At 37.4% G+C, this 24,607-nt stretch overlaps 1 protein-coding gene across 1 annotated transcript; it reads left to right on the top strand.

The window, feature by feature from the left end:
- The first annotated feature begins 333 nt into the window (after positions 1 to 333).
- LOC146167056 (GATOR1 complex protein DEPDC5-like) lies at positions 334 to 24,570 on the top strand. Its single transcript, XM_083385353.1, has 32 exons — positions 334 to 450; positions 680 to 786; positions 1,256 to 1,372; positions 1,546 to 1,686; positions 3,058 to 3,240; positions 3,554 to 3,618; positions 4,018 to 4,187; positions 4,491 to 4,658; positions 5,171 to 5,321; positions 5,537 to 5,655; positions 5,993 to 6,165; positions 6,516 to 6,635; positions 7,060 to 7,227; positions 7,723 to 7,908; positions 8,464 to 8,618; positions 8,933 to 9,119; positions 10,054 to 10,132; positions 11,717 to 11,855; positions 12,702 to 12,943; positions 13,837 to 13,960; positions 14,829 to 15,000; positions 15,553 to 15,680; positions 16,518 to 16,638; positions 17,538 to 17,777; positions 18,379 to 18,485; positions 19,112 to 19,244; positions 19,561 to 19,666; positions 20,243 to 20,460; positions 21,799 to 21,957; positions 22,810 to 22,975; positions 23,116 to 23,182; positions 23,627 to 24,570. The coding sequence occupies exons 1-32, from the start codon at positions 408 to 410 to the stop codon at positions 24,021 to 24,023; spliced, it is 4,851 nt and encodes a 1,616-aa protein (XP_083241479.1). The 5' UTR covers positions 334 to 407; the 3' UTR covers positions 24,024 to 24,570.
- The last annotated feature ends 37 nt before the right edge of the window (positions 24,571 to 24,607 follow it).

Below are 24,607 nucleotides of genomic sequence, written 5' to 3'. Positions count from 1 at the left end.
GCGCCGAACGGTAATAGGCAAGTACAGGTAATGGCCCTGAGAAAAAAATTCAAGACCCAGGAAATTTGTTCACGCACGAGAAGCTTTTTCACTCACGCGTGGAAAAATAGTTTACAAAAATATCTACCAGAAACACTTTTTTATTCGTTTTATACTAGTTTTACAAAGAAAAAATATCGATATGTATATTTTAAATAAAATTATTAGTGTTTTATTTTAATAACACTAAATGCGTTAAACATTTTCTGTTTAGTCTCTTCGTTCATATGGGGCTTCCCCCTTAGGATCCTAGTTTTTAAGTTTTTAACTAAATTTTGCCAGCATTAGGGCAAAGTTTTGTTGAATAACATTTGCATGAAAGATTGTATGTTTACAATCCCTTTGCATAAACACCCCTTGTTTTAACAATGAAAGCATTCAAGTTAAAAATCCACCCGGAAAACTTCAGCGGTAAGTGTATTGTATACCTACTTATGGGCACAAACACAATGCACATGCTAAAATTGATTTAAACTGATTATAAAGCAAGCAGCAACCTTAAACTCTTTCAACACATCTAATTTGGGTGACTATAAAATAAAAACAACGTTGTACATTAATTCAAATAACACCATTCTACAGCTCAAAGGTTTTTTCTGACCGTTTTTCCAAATTTTATGTTTTTTCTTTATTTTTGCAGCTGAATCATTGATTTTCAATTCTGCTGACTTCCCAGATGTAAAGCTCAATGACCTGCTTAAGATTTATCACATCAACAGCAGTTCCATCAGTTTCTTGCTAGTTCAGGTTGTTAAAACTTAAAAGAGTGTAACATTCCCAAAGCATGTACCCGGCACTTCATTATATTAATGTAACTATAAGTACACTAATATGATGATTACAGATCCTTGATACAGACCCTGACTCCCGCATTTTAACCGTCCAATGCAATTGGCTGTCTAACACCTTTAATTACTAAAGTCGTGTTTTCCTAATGTTCGCTACACTATCTGTTCTTTAGGCATAATGAGCCACTGACATATACTGTAATTCTGTGAATATGGTGTTGCTGCCAGGCATTGTTTCAATTGTAAAATTGCTCTTCCCACAAATTTTAAAGAGCATATTTACATAATATGATATAATTCTGACTCTGTATGGCTCACTAATTATTTCTTTTATGTGAGAGATTTTTGTTTTGTTGCTTACTTGCTTAGTTTAAATATTTTATTTGACTGCAAACTTGCCAGATTTAGTTGCAACATTTTATATTAAGGTGAAATCGATAAAAGGTGAACTACAGAAAGACACAATCAGTATCAACCAAAACCTTGCCACTAAGTTTAACCTTCAGATATTTCAGGATGTCCATGTTGTTAAAGTGGAACCTGAGGTTAGGCTTACACTTAACATTTTATGTTTTTATAAGATTCTAAGTTTGTGATTTATTTTAGCATTACAAGGAGTGTTTTATGCTGTATTTCTTTCCTAACTTGATTCTATCTGTTTTTAACCTTGACTATCAGTGAATAATTTTGTTGGTTTAAAAATCTATATCCGATTCAGGATGTTACTATCGATTTGCTTGAAGTTTCATTCAAAGACCAATACATAAGTCGAAGTGACATGCTAAGAATGAAACGCCATCTTGTCAACTCTTGTGTTTATATCGATGAAAAAGTACAGTTTTCTGACATCAGAGCTCAAGTTAGTTTATACAATTTGAGTTCTAAACTAATTTGGCATTTTGGTTTTCTAAGTACTATGTCATGTTTTATTTTTGTTTACCAATTTAGTTACCATCAAGCAGTACCCTAAATATATCTGTTTACATATGCTTGTTTAAAGCTAAGGCGACCAAATATTTGGTTGTTTTAGACCATGGTTCTCAACCTGGGGGTCGCAAGGGGTTGTCTAGGGGGGTCGCCGTGTAGAATTTCAAAAATAAAATAATCATAAGAATTAGGCAATGTGAACTAAAAGTTTAGCAGTATAGAAGAAGCAAAAGCAATCGCCAGTCTAATATTTGTCTTTGTGTGGCCTTTGCTGCAGTGAACTGTCACGTTTATGATGTCACCATAACACTTTTCAATTAATTATTCAAGCGTAGCTTCAGTCAAACAATGTCTAATAAAAATAAATGGACGCTTAAACCAGGGGTGCCAGATGGCCTAAAATTTCAACCAAAAACGATAAATTGTCCTAATTTCAACTGCTGTGTCTGACGGTTTGTAAATCATTAGGACAGTAAGCTTTCTGTCCCAATTTTGCCGAATTTATTTGGAACATTGGATGAAGAAAAACCATGGGCTTACAAGGCCCCAAAAATTGTTTATACCAACTTCACCAACGTAAATCCAAAAATTTTTCTTTGATTTTAATGCGTCTTTTTACAGTAATTCTGTGCAGCACAAAAGCGTCAGGTATACTATAGGGCGCTTTAGTTCCAAATTGAAATTTAGGCTAGCTTACAATAAAATTTGTCCTAGGTTTACAAGAGGTTACAGGCAAAGTATTTCTACGTTTCAGCGGTATTATAACTTATACATAGCCTTTTCTAAAACATTCACAGAATTTCGGTAATAAAATTTTGGTGTTGCAGTTTTGGCAAAAGGAAACAGAATTTACAGAAAGCTTTATTATTGCACTACTGTTAAGGACTAACAATTTTGTTAATTTTTAAGGTATTTGGCTGTTTACCAAGAACATTTACCTCCATTGATTCCCTTTAGTTTTGCACTACGTACAAAATTGTTATTTGACCTAAAATGTCCCAATTTCACACCAACAATATCCTAATCCTAAACCAAGCATCTGGCAACCTGGGCTCAAACCGTAACTTTAGCTTGTTGTGCATAGCGCATTTTAGCCAAATGTTGATACAATCCTAGCCTAGATTTTTTCCCTATTTGAATTTTGCCAATTTTAAAATGCGTTTTTTATTGACTAAACAATAATTGGGGGGGGGGACGTTGCGCATTAATCGAAAACTTAAAGGGGTTGCGAGAACAAAAAGGTTGAGAAGCACTGTTTTAGAGTTTTAGACGCTTTAGTTTAATGTTTGATTTTACAATTAAGGTTAGTGAAATGTGGGCCAACAGTGAAAAGGTAAAATGTGGATTCATTTCCGATCACACAAACTTTGTTCTTCGTTCTTTTACTGCAAAAGTGTATCTGTTTATCCAAATGAGTTCTGAGATGTGGGAATACGATGCCTATGGCTACCTTCAGTTTGAAAGAGCAGTCAATGGTTTTCTAAAGGTAAGGCTGAAAAGTTTATCCCTGACTCAACAGCCTGTATTTCGCCAAGATTATCATTCATAATACATGATTGAAAAATGTTTCACCATATGCTATTCCACCTTTACAATTAACTGTTTTCCTTATTATCAGTTTTGAAACTTTTGTTGTGCGCATGAGCACATTGGACTAGGGTAGGTTTTACATAGTTTTACTTGAATCCCAACCGACTTCTTTGAGTCTGAGGCTGACTCCAACTTGCAGCCCTGGTGTTAAGTTACCACCCTGTTGATTTTTCACCTGTTCTCCTATTAACATTTGATTTTTTAACCAGGCTCTTTTTACAAAGTGGAAGGATAAGAAATGCTGCCATGAATTAACCCTAGTATTGTTTTCCAGGTGAGTTTATGATTTAAAAAAATGCAAATCAGGGCTGACACAAAGTCTTTGAATCTTTAAATGTCCTTGTTATCTTCCGAACTGATTTGCACATTAAAAATCTTTGAAAAAACTATTGCTATTTTTCTGATCTTTAAATTTGATTTATTTGCAGCTTAAGTATGCTTTTTTATAATGCAATAGTAAAACATGTTAAACTATAAAATTATTTTCACAATGGCATTTATACTGTTTTGTTAATTTTTATTCGAAATGTGTTGAGTGATTCCATACCAGGTATTTTAAATGACCTATAAATTTTGTTTGAATGTATTTTTATTTTATTAAATTGTGTACCCTGGCACAGTTTTGGACATTTTAACCACAATTTAAGTTATTAAATCTCAATAAAATATTCAGGACTTTCTATGACACAACAAACATAGAAGACTTTCCTGCTGATGTTCGTGAAATAATTCGCAAGAACTACAAGGGTCAATATTACCTTGATTTTTACAAGTGTGTTGCTCAAACTGAGAGAATGGATGATTGCACGCCTCTCATAAAAGTTCTCAAGAAGCTATTTCACAGTAAGTTATAATGCTGTATTATAACTTCCTTTTAGAAGTTAGGCATTTTAGTGTGTAATACTTTTCTAAAGAGCGAAAGTTCTTGACTGTTTTTGCAGTTGATACTTTTGTACTATGCACCAACTATATGTCCATTGGGAAAATGTTTTTGTCTATTGTTTTACATAGGAATTTGTTACATGGAATTTCGTGTAATATGAAAAAAATATTATAACTCCATGAGAATAGAAAATATTATAGCTTATCATGAGAATAGATGTGCAGAGTTAGATTTATTTCACCTGACTACTTCTTTTTTTTCAGAGTATCAGTCCATTACTACGATACCGGGATGTCCGCCTGGTAAAAACTCAACATCTTCTGAGGGCAATTTTCTGGAAGCCATTAACATGTCTTTAAATGTGTTCGAGCATCATTATATCAACCGGCATTTGGACAGGACTGGGCAGATTGTTGTCTGTATCACACCTGGTACGAAGATGGGGAGTTTTAATAAAAATGCTTTTTTATTTCAGTGCAACAGAGTTGATAAGTAAAAGACTAAAATAAAAAAGTAAAACCAGTAATTTAAGGATAAGACAGTTGTTCAGAAGATATGTCTATTTTGTCATAGTGACATCTCTAGTGCTTTTTCAAATAGAATTATGTCAGACTCAGAGGAGCAGTGACCGACAAGCAAAAATATGGTGTTATCGGTTTTTGATTTATTAGAAAATTAGTCTTTTATAGGCTATATAATGGCTTTTACAGTTGTTAAATTAGATTACTGTAATTTCTTCATCCCATTGATAACACATTTAGAAATGTGAGACTTTGGATAGTACTCTTTTAGTGTTTTTTTATAATAAATAATATTAAGTTGCTACAGCTAATACAAATCTATGAAACGGAGCTTTGTGCTTGCATCTTGTTAGTTCAACGAGTTTTATGTGAAGACTTCAATGGATATTAAATGCACATTGAGATATTTGCGTTTGAACCAGGTGTTGGAGTTTTTGATGTTGATCGTGACCTCACCATTCTTACCAAAGAGAGAATGATCGATAACGGCATCGGGAGTGACTTGATTTGTCTCGGACAACAACCGCTACATGCCGTTCCACTCTTCAAATTTCATCATGCTAAAGCAGAAAGGTAGCTGTAAATTAATTGTTTCAAGATCTTGTATACAGTTTAAAAATTAAAATAGGTTATTGTGTGAAATGACCAAAGCCTCATAGATTAACTTAGAATTATATTTGACCTTTTGCATTGCTTGACTTTGTGGCACCATTCCAGAGAAATGTTAAATAATAAAATTGATATTTTTTTATAAGTTTAATTTTAATAAAAAAAAATACTTTCTATAGTCGACCCACAGGCAAGGGAAGTGTTTTGCGGCCTCCACAACAATCCCAAGTCCAAGACTTCAACATTCCACACTGGATCAATCACAGTTTTTACACTATAAACCCTTTCTCTGACCAGGGTAGGGGTGACATATTTTTATACTAAACCTAAATCCTTTTCATAGTCTGAAATTGAATTTTCAAACAGTTTGAAAAGCATTCATGTTTTACAGTTTTTTTTTTTTTTTTTTTGCATAAAATATTTATAAAACTTTTCTTTAATTTTGCTTATTTTTTGTTTCAACCGTCACTATCAATGTTGATATTTATTTATTGATTTATTTAAATTGAACAATCCTTAATTTGTTTCTCACTAGGCTATTTGATGCTAAATTTAACAAACAAAATATTTTTAAAAAAATATTGATTACATATCGAGGTAGATTTTGTACGTTGTAATTTTTTACTTCATTTTAGGCACAACCAACATAAACTACATCCCTCGTATCCACGTGGCAAGAAAAATCACAAAGAAGTCGGAAAACGTTTTGTCCGGGTCCTTTGTGGCCAATGCAAATCTGTCCAAGAACGAAGCCGAACCTCAGCTGCCCACCTTGCAGCAAATGAACTACGCCGATTTCGACAAGGAGGTAAACAAACGCTTTTTTGCCGTTATTTTTCGGTTTTATATGTCGCAAGTTTAATAGCATTCTGATTTCGATGACCTAAGGCTAAGTAGGGTGTGAGATTTTCTAAAATGGATGTTTCTAAAATGGCAACATAAAGACTTTCGCTCAATTACTTCATTTAAAAATCAATTTTTAATCTTTGAAAATCGAGAATTTGGAAAACATATTACATCGATTTTTTTTTGCATATGGAAAACATATTACATCGATTTTTTTTTTGCATATCTATGAAGGTTGAATTACTAACCAGAATGTTACAAGTTAAGGATAAACCTTGCCTTTTTTGTACTTTGAAGTTAAAGTGTTTTTAGGTTTTTGGATTCCAGCGACTTTCCAATAACTGGAAGCAAATTTCGAGCGATTCCACCTTGAGCCAAAAGAACAGCTTTGAGTTCATCAAGAAGCGACCAATCAAGTCTAGTGACGATTTTGTAGGTTTTGCAATAGCTTACAATTTTTAAGAATAAAAAACGCCTTATCTTTTTTGTATTCGATCAACCTTTTCGCTTACCAGAAAATGCCAATGTAAACGAAAAACCTCAGTTACAAAAAAAGTTCTAGCATTTTTAAATGTATTTGTATACTATGGTAGAATTTAAGCATTGAGTGTCAGATTTGATCAATGAAGATTCTATGTTAAAAACAATAATGTTTTTGATAAAAAATATTTATTTCTTTATCTATTTGCTGCGTAATCATATGAATTCACCTTATCACTGTAATAGTAGTATTTTTTGGTTAATTTCGCATCACTACGTATAAATATAGTATTCTGTCATTAAATGTCAATGAAAAGGTTATAAATTACGTTTTTTGCCTGTCATTTATTATAGTTGTGTTGCGTTTTTTCCCCAGAACTTTTACTCGCCGGACAACACGCAGACCAGCAACCTACAGAGCCGGCCGATGTACATTCCCACCACACCACGCAACCAGCACTTTGCCCATCTGACCCAAGCCCAGGGCTTGGCCAGTTCTGTGGGCGCCACCAATAACCTGGAGAAATACTATCAGAATCAGAAGGTCAGTATTTTTGGGTTGCGTAGATCAGCCAGGGTTGCCGCGAAGTCTTTTGAATCTTCTTTTTGAATTGATTTACGTAATTGAAAAGTCTTCGAAAAACCCTGTTTTTCCGAAAGTTGCTGAAACTAGTTTATGTCCAGCTTAAGTTATGTGTTTAAAAAAGGCCGTTAAAAAACATTAAAAAAATATCTTTTTAGTGGTGTTGATTTGACCATGGTCTTTATACTGTTTTGTTTTTGAATTATATTAAAAAACATCAAGCGACCCAATTTAAGGTCTTTAAAAAGCTACAATTTTTCTTTGATAAATCTTTGAATGCCTTCTAATTGTTGGTCAAAACGCAGCTTCCGAGAGGCTATCACAGTTGTTAATAAACATATATGTGTATTTATCTATTGTACCATGAAAATCACAATTTTATTGTACCATGAAAATCACAATTTTAGAGTTTTTCTCAAGCAATCGTAGTAAACTTACCTTGTTTCTGATTGGAAGAATCAAGCGGTCGAGGTACAACCAGTTGTCGGAAGCGCGAACCTCACTCATGACGTATGGAAGGAAGGTGCGGCTCACCACACTCAGCGAAGGGCCCTGTTTAACCCCTTTAACCCCAGGCACATGTTCGCCCCACTGACGGCGAACCGGCGCAGATGGGTGCACACTTACCCCAGGGGGCCGCAGGTAAAGTACCTAAAGTTTGTATATACCGTTACTGCCAGGCATTGTATTAATTGTAAAATTGTTCCCTTCCCCCGTCATTTTTTTTATAATGTGTAGTATTCTAGAGGGCGTTTGTTGACAGTGTAATTGTTGTGTTTACGTGAATATTTTATTTTATTTTTTTATTTTTATTATTTTATTTTTTATTTTATTTTTTTTTATGTTATTTTTTGAAATTGTAGAAAATTCCTCTTTCTTGCTTTACATACCAACCCTTTTTCATTTAACTTTGGAAACTAAAACAAATGAAAAGTTGTACACAGGTACATCTTAAGGATGTTTTAGTTTTTTCTGGTGACACATTAAATGGCGTATGTAGCTTTTTAATGGACACGTGGTACAGTCTATTTATAAACATTATGCTACAATTTATTTAATTTAGGACTTTTACGAAATAAATGCTTTGTATGACAACAACAAAAAAAGAAATCTTTTTGGCAGCAGTATGAAATTAACTAATACTTAAGTTTGCCAACATGCGGCAAAAAACGCTAAAAAATACCCAATTCTATCCAGGGTGAAGCGCTGGTGTTGCACCATCAAAACCCACTTACAAGGTCGATATCCCGCAGTCGTCGGACCTCGGAAAAGTCGGATGAGGAGATGTGCAACGGATCCAGCCTTTCGGAGGGATTGAGTCCTCCCGCCAGCTACGATTCGACCAACACCAGGTTGGGATACCAACATAACACCAAACTCATTTTGTAGCTAAAGCTGAATGAAACGGTTTGGACCAAAATTTTTTGACCTAACACCTAAATCGACCACCAAAACATTTATTAGACACCAGTTTAATACATTTGCTGCTGCTACCAGGCATAGTATACTGAAAATAAGTTATTCTGGTATTTATTTGTTTGTCCAACGTTGCGGCTAACTATTCGGAAATTCTTCATCAGGGAATGACACACACGGCCAACAAGACGCAAACTGCTTTGCTCAACAATATTAGAACGCGACTATTTCTATCTTTCTTCGTTTCCAGTGTTAGTTTTCAGCGTTACATGACGATCCGACAAGATTACAACGACTCTGCTAGCGGAGGTTCAGACGGTTCCAGTCCCTCCGCTGGCAAAAACATGAAATTCCTCCCGGGAAACGAAAGTATATCGTGGTCGCTGAACCCGAACCCAGCAGAAAACTACACCAAAGGTACAGACATGTCTAAACACGTTTTTTTACCGTTTTATCGTAGGTTGATTTTTATTTTCTTGAGTTTCTTTTAAGTGTAGCGGTAGAATCGCCATCTGGCTTTCTTTTTTTCATTTGCCGTTACTTTATATGTTATGTACCTTTTTTTCATACCGAATAACGTTATAAACTTTTTGAAGGTTTTTAATATCGTTGCGTTGGTGCGGAGATTTTCTATTTTTAAACTCTAAAAAATCATCTTTTTTAATTTGGGGGATTTTTATGATAATTTGTTCACGTTGTTCACTGGATTTGGCTGAAAGCATGCGAACTGCGAAACTTTGCCCTGTTAGTGGATTGCGCCATCAACATTACGTCATCAACAGTGTCCATCACTTCCGTAAACTTGTAGGACTGCCTTATTTTTATTAAAGAGCATGTTGTTAAATTTCCAATAAAATATGGTGAATATTGCATTGCTTGGCTGCCAATAAGAAAGCTCAAAACGACGTTTTTTTATTCCGGTACCTATCCCGGTTTAGGACAAAAGGAATCTCGATCCGATCCGATACCAAATAACGTCATCACTTTACTCAAGCAAGCAAAATGGATGACATTACAACATTAAAAGGCATTTTTCAACCCGCCATCAGTTATAAACGTTGCTGATGTTATTTTTTTTTCAAAATTGCCATTTTGTCATGATTCACAAACTCAGCTAGCATAGCAACAGACAAGAGTAGCACTCTACAGTTTACAGAGCCCCTTCGTCCCATGGCTGTTTTTCAAAAAAATATCGATAAAACAAAAACGGTCTATCAAACTTCTCAAATCGTCTGTCTTATTCAAATGGCTTCTAGCAATTACAGTAAAACATGCCCCTCACGGACCCCAAACTTTCTCACGAACGCCAGTTTGAGAACCACTGCTTTGTAGCGGATTTTCTCCTCAGATTCGCGCCAGTCCTCCTCCAAGCTTCCGATCTCCAGCTTCGGACTCAGCTGGATGTGGGGGATCGCTGGCGACATCCAGTGGACACCGGACACCAAAACTGGCATGTTTTTTTTTGGTTGCACTTTTCAGGCAACTGCGTTATGATATAGAGCATGTCTGCTGCATGCGCACCTTAATTACTGAGCATGCTTTTTGCAAGCGGCACACAATCACTAAGCACGTCTTTCGCACAAACACCAAAATCAAAGTGCATGCTTTTTGCATGCAGTTTTAAACCATTTTATCACTTTTGTTCTATGTTTAAAAACTAAACAAATTCGTAAACTTTTACCGCTATAGGCTTGAAAGTTCAAGTTTTTAACAAAGTGAGGCAAGAGATTATGTTTGTTTTTCTGCGAGCTTCCGTGCTGGCAAGGAGTCAGTCTGGGCCAATAAAATCTTCTACTTTTTGTTCGAGTAAAAGTTTAGATGTGGGCAACCAATTCGGCAAATCGAACCACACAATTTTGATATTCCAAGTATTTAGGTATATTTCAGACTCAAAGGTCGAAGTGGAACCAAAGCGGGATTCGTACTTAAACTTGTGCCTGTGAATACAATTGCCAGTTTAATCATTGTTTTTCTTTCTGATTGTTCTTGCAAAATGTATACTTTGCCATTGCCAAAAAACGCTAATCATAATTTAACAAGCTTGATTCAACATTTTGACTCAAAACATTGCATTGATTAAGGTTTTCTACTACACGTGAAAACACAAACCCAAGTTTAATATCCTGGCGTTTGAATTAGTCCATTGCATGATAATATATTTTTAAACGTTTATTTACGTACTCTGATATTTTTTTTGCGTTTGTGTGTATAAATTTGCGTAAACGTTGGCTCGCGTATCTACGTCTCCCGTTTTAAGTACTTTAGGAGAATATTTTCCGAAACTTGGCCGTATATGCGTGAACGTAACTTTGCGTAAAGTTGTAACAATTTTCACTATGCGTGACATCACGTTCATACGTAAACGTAACCTTTTACGTGGTCGCGTAACTTTCATTTGCAAAGTACTTTACTAACTCTTACCAGTATGCCGGCGCCGTCGGTAAGGCATCGCGTAGATGCCCATGCCCATGGATCCCATGGATTGGCGATTCCGGGCCATCAATTTTTTTATTTATGTTAATCGTTATACATCGACCTTATTTATGTTAATTACTACACAACGAATGAAATATAAAAGCTTGATCAATTTTTCATTAAGTTCAAAAGGTATCGACAAACTCGTATTCTAGGATTAATTGAAAATGTGCCACGAGACAAAAGGGTTTTTCGGCGTATTGGATCGGTCACGCGGGCCGTAGTTTGGTGACCCTTGGTTAAGCAAGCCTGAGCTATAGCGCACATCTAGCCTGCGGTGAGGTTCGAACTCTCGACCTCGACCAAACCGTGACCGTCGTCCTACATTTCGGGTTGCGCAATGGGAGGTTTGAGAAAGTGTTACACCACCATTGTCTGATGCATTATGTTCGCAAAACTAGCCTGCGGTGTGATTCGAACTCACGACTTCGAACAAACCGTGACCGTCATCCTACCGATTGGGCTAAGTAGGATCAGTGGGAGCTTTGAGAAATTACCATAGCAGCGCTTCCTGCTGTTTTAGTGCATGCAACCTTATTTACCAACTGTTTTAACGCAGGACTGGACTGGAAGTCTCTTAAGTGTCCCGCTTGCCTCCCGATCACCACGGACTACTACCCCTCCTCTTCTCACCTCCTCAACACTTACTCCGAGCACTCCTACTTCCTCGTCCCGGATGAGGCGGAAAGCGAGAGAGGGTGGGTGACGCTGTTGCCTTGGTAACAGTAGCCTGGAGAAATGAGACGAAAACTAAATGTTCGTCAGTTTAATGTAGTCTATAGCTGAAGCAAACTTTAACGATGTAGCCTCGATTGTGAGATCGAGTCTCAAAAGAGACTGTATAGTTTCATCGGTTGTATATTACTTGCTCGAAAATATTTAATAAGCCGGTGGATTTCTTTGTAATGCGGCCGATAGAAAAACAATCTCAATAATAAAACTATATTAATTGATTAGTGCTTTATGTATCGAGCACTAATGTGTTTTCTTCAAGCGATTTAGGAGCATGCCATAAAATCATTCTTCAGTCGTTTGTATCACATGTAAAGCGTTTTTATCCTTTGTCTCGAAATAATAAAAAGCAAAGATCCCCATATAAGCAAACAACTATGTCACAAAGCGTATAATTTACTCGTGCTTGAGTGAGAGTCGAACACACGTCCGTGTAAAAACGCGACCGCGTTTTCAACCGACTGAGCTTTCAAGCAAAAGCTGCACCCGTGAGGCGTGTGTAACAAGATTGAAACCACTTCTTGAATAACGTAATAGCTTTTTCCCGCCCCTCTTACCAAACCACAATCCCGCCACATGTACACTTCGGCTCTTTTTATTGTTTCTTAACTCATTTATCATACAACACAAAAACACGACCGCCTTCTCAACCGACTAAGTTATCAAGCAAAGCTGCACCCGTGAGGCGTGCGTGACGCGTTTGTATTACGAGATAGAGACCACTTCTTTAGCCTCTTGTTGTCCCTCTTTTAAACATTCTCGTCATTTGGCCACTTTTTATTGTGTCTCTTTACGTTTATGAAACAACACAGCGACAGTGACGAAGAGCTGAAGACCCCCGAATGCGGTCTGGAGATGCGCGGTTCTCGCGAAGTCTTCCAGGAGTTGATCAACCAGCGCCTGTGTCACGGCTTCCAGATCATCAAGCACTCGACGCGCGATCGCAACCAGGACAGCGTGTCGAGCGGCGCCACTGTGATCAGTCCCAACACGAGCGACGCCATGCTGATGGCGCAAATGTGCGGCGGCGGCACGAGTCCCATGTGCTCATCGCGTGAGTATTTAAGGCTTTTTTTATTTTAGAGTTCCTATGAGAACGTGAATTGGATTATGGCGATTTTGAGGGGTTTTTATATTTTTTGGAGTTCCTATGAGAACGTGAATTATATTTTGGCGTTTTTAGGTTTTTTATGTATTAGAGTTCCTATAAGAACTTGATATGGATTATGGCGTTTTAGGGGTATTTTATATTTTAGAGTTCCTATAAAAACTTGGTTGGTATTTGGTGTTTACTGTGACCGTTTCGGTATGCTTTTTGTGTTGTTGTGTTGGAGGAGGTTTTAATGTTAACTTGACTTGCAAGGTGGATTGTGTTGGATTTTAAGATACATCTTGGCTGTTTTGATGTTTTTCTATTTTTTTCAAGTTTGGTTTTAGTGAATCAGTTGCATTTGGGGTATGACGTGTATAGATCTGTATTATGTTTCGGTGTTTTGTCTTGCTGATTTGTTATAATATTCGTATTTTGGATTCTGTTTTGACATTATTGCTTCTTTTCTGGTAGTTTGGAATCTAGTTTGATACATCGTTCGATTTCAGCAAAATAGACGTATTTTAGCAAAAATAGACTTTGTATTATAAGTTGTATTTGACATTATAAAATATTACTGTCATAAAATGTTATGTAGAATTCCAAAAGACGAATATAGAAGACACCAAAAGTCTATTGTTATATGCACAAATGTTTTTAGTGCCTTTGTAATGTTGAACATTGGTCTATTACTCTATTGGAAACCTATGACACAAAAAGCTTGTCAAATAAATTAAGGCCTACTCAGTCAGATACGAAATGTTTACTCAAATACGAATAAAAGTTAAAGGCAGTTATTGTTTGTTTGTTGATTGCTGTTTTTTTATTTCAAATTTATTTTTTAATGTTTTTGGCAGCACGCGGATGGGACAACACGTTTCTGTCACGTGACTCGTATATGCTGAGTCACGGTCGCCAATATCACATCGTCAGGTTCGCTTCGGACGAAGATAGAATAGAGGTGAAAATTTACAAGCCGAGGTGAGCATTTTGTTATACATAAACACGAGGCTGTATCTCAACCCTTTATAATTTATTGCATTATTTCGAACTCATTTAAAAAACTTAAATTGAAACTCGTTGTCAACTAACGTAAACGTAATACAAGGCACCTATTTTGCAACACGACCCAACTGACTTCCATTTTTTGTAAAAAATTTAAATGCAAACAGGGCGGTCAAAAAAGTGACTTATTTTAAACTTGTCGTCACTGCTAATATAAATTTTTCTGGTTAATAATAAACATTATAACTGCCAAAATAAATAACAAATTTAAATGCAGTTGGAATAACTGACCAGATTAATCTAGTAATAATAGGCCAATTAAAATTGCCATGCACACTGATCAAGTTAACTATATGCCTGAGTGATGAACACGCTGTTTCTGCCAGGTATTGTATTCATAGTCGCCGAACTTTCAAAATTCTAGAGCGTTTATTTAACCGACGCAAAATGCCTACTAAACACCAACAAAACGTAACTTTTATTGGCAAACTAAATTTCCTATTTACCAATTTGCACAAACGAAACAAAGCGCTTTGTCTCTTGTAATTTCGTCCTAACAAATCGTTGTTTAGAAAAGCTAATTTGCGCTAGGTCCTGCAATAAAACGATATATTTAACATTAAGTAATTGTTACGTCACCCAAAGGCAGTATGTTATTCGGCGTTAAGTTAAAAAAATAAGTTTATAGTTATATCGATTTTCTGGATGGATTACCTGAAAGTTCATTACCTGAAAATATGGTTCAATTTTAAATTTTATAGCTGATTAGGTTAAATTAATTTAGCAAACAACAGAAAACTTGACTAATAAATAGGTAAACGGCTTAATTCTCAACTTCCCGCAGGCATGCATTCGTAACAGTTGTGATGAGTTACGGCTACATGCTTTGGCCGACCACCCGGGGCCTGTTCCAACCGACCAGGTGTTCGTTCGGGCACGACAAGGTGGAGGACTACTACTGGAACCACCACGACTACTACGTCTGTTATCCGGAGGGCGACTTGCAAACGGTCGGTGCTACAGTGACGTTGCGTTTAAACTATTTAGCCGGCGGTGAGGTTCGAACTGTCGACCTCCGGCCAACCGAGAAACCACCATATCACAGTTGCCTGCTGAAATCCTGTTCGTACATACAGCATCATTTACTATGTAACGCTTCCCCTTTCAAAGTCAACAGCATACTTTTAAGAAAACGCAAAGTTCTTGATTTTGTTGCTTAAATGTAAATAGGGTGCTTTATTTGCTATTTCTAATCACTTTATCAAGAAAATGTGTATAAAAAGAATTAAATTCATCACACTTATATATTGTTCCAGCATTTACTAAACCATTAAAGAGTGAGTAATAAGTAAATGTAGTTTAATGAATGTTATGGCTTTTTTTTATTTAAAACTCGTTTCTTCATTTCCAAAAGCCAAATATTGACTTCTTAAGTCTTTAAATGTCTTTGTGTTATGTTTATAAATTTGTCAGTCGACCTTGTAATATAACGACTGCAAAAAAGTGATCGCTAGGACCACTTTAAAAAACACTAGCGCATGAACAGCGTTACTATTGCTCAATTGCAGAAGATGAAGTTCTGGCGCGCCAAGTTCGTCGTGCTTTCCAACCCTCACAAGCGACTGCAAAGACTAGAAAGAAACGAGGAGGACGGCAAAGTTCGCTACTGCTCCTTCGACGGATGCGGCTGCGACAAGTGAGGCTAAATTTTGGTGGAAATTTATTGCTAGGCGTATTCGCAAAAGCTTGAGCGGCGAACCGTCTGTTTTTACCTGACCAATAGTGCGCTTCAATTTCGATAAGTGCTTGCCTTTAGGCACCAAACACACCAGGCTCGGAGTCTCGCGATGTACTAACTGGTTTTGCAGAGTATTACCTTAATACGATATAAGACGCCTTTGCAGCATTACGCTTTCAGTTTTAGTCACAAAACGAAGTAGACTCGGAGTCTAGCGATGTATTAACTGATTTTGCAGAGTGTTACATTTACTATAAAATTCGGTGTATTGGTATAACTGGTGCTTTGTACTCGTTGAGCGGTTTGTTGGGTCTTAACGCTATACACATTTTGCTTGGATTTCGAACTTCCGTTTGATATTTGACTTGAGATGTTTCATATAATTAATTCGTTATTGAGTTCGATGCCCGCTAGTTTGTGCATAACGTGCAGCTGGCTAATTTGATTCCAAGTATATTGAAACTCAAACTAAAACAGGCTACAAATTAAGGCATGAAAACGCTATATTAACCATAGTATGGCAACAAGTTCAGTTCAACTCGTATACAAACTACGATTTTAACCGGAAATCGTTTTGATGGGAGCCCTGGACTCTATATAAGCCATGCTATGGCGTAAACAAGTTATTTAACCCTCGCATACAAACCACTATATTTAAACAGAAAATCGCTATGTTGGTAAACGCCAAGCCTTTGGGAAAATACCGACAATGCTTGGCCCGATAGCGGATATCAGCTCCGGGCCTCCCACCCGACATCATCGAGCACCCCTTACCCCTCGGCCTTGTGTGTTTAGGTCGCACGATAGCAGCATGGAAGGTGGGGAGTGCGGTGTGATGACCGAGGGATTCATCAGGTTCTTGGAGGCCATCAACAAGATCAAGAGAGCGCATTCGCAGAGCGCCAGAAAGTCGTGGGTGAGAATTGTTTCGGAGAGTGCCGCGGTCTTGCAGTTGCGCCGAGTCAAGTTACTTTTTTATGTTTATACCAAACACTAAATACGACAACTGTCAGTCGCCTATTTTAAGGGTACGAGGTTCTGCTAGCAATGTATAAAGGTCTAATATAGTTTTTTACGTTATTTAAATGTATTTAAGATAACAGTTCCAGAAGTTATAGTTGCTCTTCTTAACTAAAAATCTACCTATTCTACTGAATATCACCAAACCGTGATATTCATCGTTATATTTACGGCTGGTATGCTTCATTCCACCTAAATATGCATGAAACTTAACTAACTTCGATAAAAATAAAATTAAAAGTACTTTAATTTCATCAACATTTCTTTTCATATTGTTTTTTGAAAGTGCCGTTTGCCTTTAGGCCACACGAAACGAGGACTCGAGTACTGTCTCCCTACGTGGAAACCCGGTTTGCGGCCAGTTGAAACTTGTTTAGATCGCAATAGAAGAGGCGTTAAAAAAATTTACAAATACAATACACAATATATATATTTATTGAAAAAAAAAAATCCAAATGGGAGTTAACGGTAGCTTTAGTGCAGTATTTGTTTTCAGTTTGGTCTCCTAAATATATAAACAAATTTAAATATATAAACAAATGTTACGAGAATATTAAAGAAAACTTTTCGTTCGCTAGCGCTTTCCCCATCATTCACACTACAATTCAGCAATTCGTATTTACAAAACTAGAAAATCAAAAAATGTAACCTATTGGTTTGCAAAGTGCCATTGCACAGCGAAACACGTTTTTTCTCTGAAACACCAGCTAACTATAAGTTGACTAGATTTTCAGTGTGATGATCAACCGAAAAACCAATGCATTATGTTCGACAACTTGCATTCGATTTTGCCAGAAATCCTTCGCCAGCTTTTCTCCGAGCCTCTCAAAGTCCTACACGTCACTCAGCACAATGGGGGGCAGCGGCGCCGGCGCGTCCAACCACGCCACCCCGACCCCGCCCCTGCGCCCCACCTCAGGGACCCCCACCAGTGACCGATCGACCCCGGTCCGCCCCACAGACACTTTTAGTGGGCCCTCAACGATGAGCACCAAGTTATCGCACGCGGTCGACACAAAACCCGTGCCGATGAGGGTGAGTCGGCATTCCTTTTCTTGAGTGTGAGTAGGCATTTTTTTTTGCTTGAGGGTGAGTCGGCATTTTTTTTTGCTTGAGGTTGAGTCGGCATTTTTTCGCTTGAGGTTGAGTCAGCATTTTGTTGATACCCTCAAGGTGAGTCATTTTTGTTGTGTGGTGATTTTCATACCATTACGCATAAAGCTATGGAGACACAAACTTTAGCTTAATGAATTTAACATTTTTTTATTAAAAAAAACATTGGTGTGCACAGAACATTAGGTTAGAGCTAAGCCTGTTAAAATTTAGGTTTGTTAATAAATTTAAGTTTTATATTTTAAATAAAAGCCGCTGCTTAAAACACTAGACTTAAAGCTAAGTCTCTCGAAAGAACAGTTCAGAACAAACTAAGTTGTTTTTAATCGGCCAAGGTCACTCGGACGTAATACTAAAACAATAACTGTAGTAAAGCCATTTCAGATGTTTGATTTGGAGCTTCTGCTAGAAATTAAAAGTATTCAGCAATTAAAAATATGTTATTCTTTTTCTATTTTTTACTAACATCACACGTAGTCAATGTCCCGGAGGGATTTACAAAGTTCTTTCATTTTTTTATCAGACACCTGGAGAAGGTGGTGGTGACTTCGACCACGAGAGGCGCCCTTCGACTCACCTGACGTCAAACTCCGAACTTGTGGAAATAATCAACGGGATGAAGGATCCAGAGTAAGTTGGTTTTGCGACTCTGTTACACATCGACTATATAGTTATTGTTGGTTATCATTCATTCACGTAAATTCACAGAAATTACGAATATTGGACCATTTCGCAGATAACATTAAATCGTTAAGATATTTTGTATACGACAAAACCCACTATGCTACTCCGTTTTACGGAGTTTTTTAACAACAATTCTAAACGCTTCTTGCCAAAAGGTAAAAACGAAAGCTTGCCGATATTTTGTTAAACTAACATTTCACGTTCCTGTTGCTTGTGTTTTGTGTGGAAATGTGTCACCGCGTGTTGTTCAGCAAAAATGATGTCTCTAACGCAGGGGTTCTTAAACTGGGATCCAATGACCCCTAGGAGGTACGCGGAGTAGTTTAAGGAGGTCCATTGCGGCCCGAAGAAAATCTAAGCGTACCTTTAAAAAATATATATGTTCCTTAATTTATGACGTCACTTCTAAAAACGTTCTGCCGATCATGTTACTCGCAACCCAATTTTTTTTGCAGGCTTATTTGTAGAAAAACTAGCTCTAACGCGAAACGCAGTATGCTACATGCACTTACACGTAACTGTTAAGCTCAGGAACTGAATTGCAAATTTATAATTCTTCGATTTACGCGCAGATGTGGCCTGTGCTTTCTTCCCACCAACATCGGATTCCACAAGCACACGTTCGTCAGTCTGGAAGCCGTTCATTGGGCTCTGGCAAACGTCAGCGGGCTGGAAACGATCGACGACGCCTGCAAACTCTTTGAGGCGAGTAAATGTCGCTATAGGTTTGTAGCTTTAAATGACAAATGCCAAGGAATTTGTCGATTGTTTTCGGTCATTTTATCAAGCAACCTCAGGGCTGGAAATAAAAAATAAAAAAAATTACAAATATCTTTCTAGTACTTTTTATAAATCATGTTGTTGCAATTATATTCTGCATCTAAATATGTACAGGAGAGCTAAACGCAGCCATTTTCAAGTTCTATAATGAACAAAACAAAAATTAAACAAGAAATGATGATTGTAAAGTAGAGTTTAGTTTTAGTTAAAGGCTATTTTTTAAACATTTTTAATATTTTAGACCTTGTGTCGATATTCGATGATCGTTCCATCTTCGGGTAACTTCAAGCAAGCCTTTGTTTACGGTTATGTCTTTTATCGGATCAGTGAGGAGCAAAACAACGAAAGTAAGTTAGTCAATTCACTTTATTTCATATTCTCATTCATATTCTCCACTATACACGAATTTGTAATGTAGCTTGATAAGATTTGAATTGAATTGTATATATTTTGAGTCGCATTAACTGAAGATGATACAAGCTCGTATCGAAACGTCCTAATTAAGATGATGTCGATTTACTTAACTTTTTGGCTTTGAGATTTGTTTTTAGCAGTGTTGTAATTGCTTGGTCAGTGACTTAAACTTAAGTGCACTTTTAAAAGTTGGAGCGCAATTCTGCACTATCTATGAGATAAGACATTATGCCACTGATTTAGTACCTTGCAGTGAAGTTAAAGTGATTGTGAAGTTAAGTTATACGATTTTGTAAAAAGTGTACTGCGAATTTGTTTTTTTTTAGTGTTCAGCAGGCTTAAAAAACTTGAAAACACTGCTTTTAACTATAAACTGGGTGTTAAATAAAAGTAAAAAGCATATTTATTTTTGTGGACGCCGACACGCTACAGGCGTTGTAGTGCTAATGTTAAGCAACTATACTCGTTTGTAATTTTTCCAAATTCAAAATCTCGCAACTTATTCCCAGTCGAAGACCCGACCAGCTACCAGTACACGTCGGTGTGCGAAACCTGTCACGACCGCTGGTTCGAGGTCGCCGTGAGGTGTCAGGGGGTCAACAGCGACCCCGCCCCCACCGAGGTCCCCATTTTCGGGTCGAACAACCCCTCCGAGGGAAAATCGGGCGCTTTTTATATCACCCCGACGAGGGACAGCCCCAGAAATGGCCCCAAGTTCCCGGACAAGGTAGTATTTTGGGAATTTGCTACCTTTGTAATGTCAATATGCATACCATTAGTGATCCGCGACGACTGCACTGGTGGTCTGTGGCGATATGACAATAAATTAAAGTCACACGTTTACGTTGTACAGTACGTACCCTTTCAATATAATTGCCGCAGTTATTCGCACTTTAATGATTTCGAGATCTTTTGCTATCCACTATTGTAAATCTTACTTGTTGCGCCAAGATTAGCGAGTAAAAAGTTTGTTGTGAGGCAGAGATGAGAAACGAAGTGAAGTTATAGGATAATATAATTGTGTAATTATACTGCCATGGGATTAGTTGTTAAGTTCAGTAACTTAACTTTAATTGTATTGCGTTCTGCGAAAAAAAAACAGATTCACAAATATTGGTCCGTGATCCAAAAAAGTTTGGGGAACCTTGTTATAAACGACGTAAGCTCACAAAATGCCTTCGGAAGGGCTTACCAAAACCTGTCGGCTTGATCAGGATTACATTGCAAGCAAGGCCAGGTTAAAAACACAACCAGCCTGCGATGAGGTTTGGACTCACGACCTGCGGCCATACCGGGACCGTCGCTCTACCAAATGAGACAAGCAGGCTCGGAGGAGGGCACGTCGCGAAACAACCTGATCCGTGCTGTTTCCTGTTTGTAAAACTAGCCCGTGGTGAGATTCCAACTCACGAACTTTGGTCATACCGGGTCCGTCGCTCTACCAACTGAGCTTCACAGGCTCAGAGGGAAGCAAGTTAAGAAACAAGCATAGTAACGGTATCTGATGCATACTGTTCGTACATACAACCTCTAATCGATGTGAACCGCGTTATGTTTTATGGTCTATTTCGTAGATAAAACGCGAAATTAGACACCGATATGATCAAGGTCACGATGTCGAGTCTCACCGCAATCTAGTTTGCTGGCATCAAATAGCTTGAAATAGCTTGAAATAGCTTGGTCGACTTATTTCTGTATTCTATCTTAGAGTTAAACGGTTTACCTTTGTTATTAGTGTCGCTATCTTTCGTCAGTTACCCTTTTTACAGATTTACACAATTGTGTACTGAAGTTGGTTTAGTTACACAATTGTGTTCAATTTTTTTTTATAATTAAAAACATCTCCTTTCCAAAAGATAGCTAAAAAATATTTGACAAATATAAAAACAGTTCTAAAATCGGGTCACCAATGTTGTTTCAACAGTCTTACAGAAATATGTGATCCTAAGAAACTGATATCCCTTGCCAACTATCCCTTAATTTAAAAAACACAGTTGTATACCGTTTAACAAACGTTTATTTAGCTGCATGTCGTTTACTTTATCACCTTACTCTTCCCGCACAGCACACGGTGCGTATTCCCCTGATGAACAAAGCACGAACGAACCGGACCGAGTGGTGCCAGGCCCGCTATACCACCAGGGTGCGCACGGGAGTCGACAGCCTGGTGTTCGCGTTCGAGATGCAATGGATGGTCGCCACCGCCTCGTGTATTTCCAACATGGTGGGTCTATATCAGAGGTTCTTGAACTTTTTTTTACCCCGGACCCTTAAAAATTTTTTGGGCCTCGCGTTGACCACGACCGGCAAAAACTTCAAAATTGCGCCATAAATTGACGTTTCAGTCCAAATAGACTTCATAAATCTGCCGATTTCGGTTCAAAAATGTAAAAGTGTAATGGAGTCTAAACAGGATGTAGTGCAAAACCGTTCTATTTTTAATCAAACTGTTTTGTTTAAAAAGTGATTACTTCCTAAATGTACACTAATATTTCAAGTGAGCCTTTGTTTAAGAACCACTACTCTATTTGGTTGCGCTTTCGTAACAATGGCTGGGAATTTGTTAAAATTGCTGTAAAGTTGGGTAAAATGACTTCCAACTTTATTAAACTAGCTTGGATTTTGTAAACTGGCTGTGATTTTGTGTGAATAACCGGATTAAAAGTCGTTTGTTAGAAATAGCTTTTTTGGTGTTAATGTTAAACGATAAACAATTCATATTTTCATATTTGGTGTAGATCTTTAGAAACTAAAAGAAGCATGGTGTATGCTTGGTTTTCACATTTATGTTTGTGAAAGAAAAATATGTCTCATAGGTTTTAACTCGTATAGTTTGCAAAGTCCTTCGACCTGTCCAGTGTTAAAAATGTGTTTGTTAAATTACCAAGATTAGCTTTATCGTATGAGTTAAATGACAAACAACTTATTTTCACCATTAGTTTTATCTTAATAAAATACTAAAATAAATTATTTATTTTTGGTTTTCACAATCCCAGCAGTAAGAAATGTGTTTTATAGATTTTTCTTTAAAACAAGGTTTCATGCAATCGTGAATAACTCTATTATTACGTCACAGCTTCAACTGTGGTGTCGCAAGGCCGCGTCGAGTGACCTATACCTCCTCCCCGTACCCAGTGACCCCTTCGCCCTACCCAGGGACGGGGTTGGGGGCCCGCTAAGAAGCCCCCTATTTGTACCACTGCGTGTTATGGAACTCATCACTGCCTGCCCGGGTTTTAAAGGTGACGTGTATTTTACATTTCTGGGTTGATTTTTAATTCTAGTACTGCTCTATTTAGTGAGATAAAGTTATTGGTGCGTTTTTCACCAAAAGGAAACTATCTTCGGTTGTTTGATTTGATGGTTTTACCTTTATTTCCAGATTTTGGAAAAAACGTGACAGAATACCGGGATATGATGTTCGCTTTTATGGAGGCCATACTGTGCAGGTTTGATTTTATGTTGATCGTTTACTTCCAACAGGCCGATTTGAAATTCAAATTTTTGTCATTTTTACCCTCCTATTTGGTTGCTTGGGTCTGAACGACGCACGTATTACTACAACTCTTGAATTTTGTTCAAAACTTAAACTCGAGTTATCTTAGCAAACCTAATGATTTTATAAAAATGTAAAATAGGAACACTTTATTTCAACCAAGTCCTTCGACTCAAAGACTTAAGTCCAAGTCAAGGTATTTGTCCAAATAACTTAAGTCCAGTAGTAAAATTCATTTTACCAAAACGACTCAAGTCAAGTCAAGTCATTTAAAAATGGTGACTTAACTAAACTAAAGTCATTTACTTGTCATTACAACACTGTATAACTGTTGTACATTAAAACGGCCAAATGCTTAACACGAACCGACGATCAGACACGTATCCCGTCAATACAGGTTTGGATTCATCAGAGACGACACAGACTCTCAACATCTCGACTCCAAAATGAAAAAGTCCCTGTCTCCGCACTACATCCACTGCACCGGGCAGGTCTTCGCTCAAATCCCGCTGCAAGGCGGAGTCATGCAACGTCACTCTTTCAGCCTCAAACAGCGGCCGGCCACGCCCAGGTCTGGATCCGGTTTGAACCGGTTCGTCGGCCAGTCCGAACTCGATTCGACCGGTTTCTACTGGTCGGTCAACTACATGCAAACCAAGCGCTGGCGAATCGGCTGCCTGGACGACTACCCGGCCCAGGACATTGAGCAGGACTTTGTCAAGTTCTGTTTCAACGGCGAAAAGCGACTGGAAGAGTTTTTTAACGTTTTTATTTCGACTTACGGTTCGCAGTAGAGCTGGTTGTGATTATGTTGGAGTTTTTCTTAAGTGGGAAGATCACAGTGACAATCATGTGTGCAAACTGCGAAGTCAATTCAACACTGTTGCTATTTAACCATTATACTCTATATGCGAACTTTAGGTTGAAGAAACTATGCTACTGCTAGTTTTTAACTTTATTAACTGATAAGCAGGCACTTTAAGCTTAGTTGGTAAACATCGTCCATTTTCGCGATTTTAAATCGCGTAGAAAAGAATCAGGTTTTTATTTTGCTGTAAGGACAGAAAGTCGTTGTCTAGGCATCAATTATTTTTAAATAAACTCCCGTAGATTTGTAACATGTTGGCAGTTCACTAGGCAATTGTCCTGGTATTTTTGTATTTATTACCTCATACATTTAGATATGACAATCATATCTTTTAAGTGTTCTTCTGTATTCTTTTTTACCGTTTTCTGCGGCATTTTACGTGGAACACCTTGCTTCTACCCAAAAAACGCGTATTATTTTAACTTTATTCATATTTCTTGGCAAACGTGTCGTGCTGTAACCTTTTTAATATTTAAAACGTGAATTTTACTTTAATTTAAAAAAAGATTA

Source organism: Ascidiella aspersa, chromosome 1 (genome assembly GCF_963924565.1).
Source record: "Ascidiella aspersa chromosome 1, kaAscAspe10.2, whole genome shotgun sequence".
In the NCBI taxonomy this organism is placed as follows: Eukaryota; Metazoa; Chordata; class Ascidiacea; order Phlebobranchia; family Ascidiidae; genus Ascidiella; species Ascidiella aspersa.
Note: the sequence above shows the minus strand (reverse complement) of the source record. Positions and strands in the feature narration are given on the sequence as shown.

What these genes read in the sequence shown, in the direction of transcription:
- LOC146167056 (XM_083385353.1), top strand. Translation starts at nt 408, where the DNA reads ATGAAAGCATTCAAGTTAAAAATCCACCCGGAAAACTTCAGCG. An exon ending in CTTACCCCAGGGGGCCGCAG is followed by an intron (nt 7,909 to 8,463) that starts GTAAAGTACCTA and finishes AATTCTATCCAG; the next exon opens with GGTGAAGCGCTGGTGTTGCA. An exon ending in TACGATTCGACCAACACCAG is followed by an intron (nt 8,619 to 8,932) that starts GTTGGGATACCA and finishes CTTCGTTTCCAG; the next exon opens with TGTTAGTTTTCAGCGTTACA.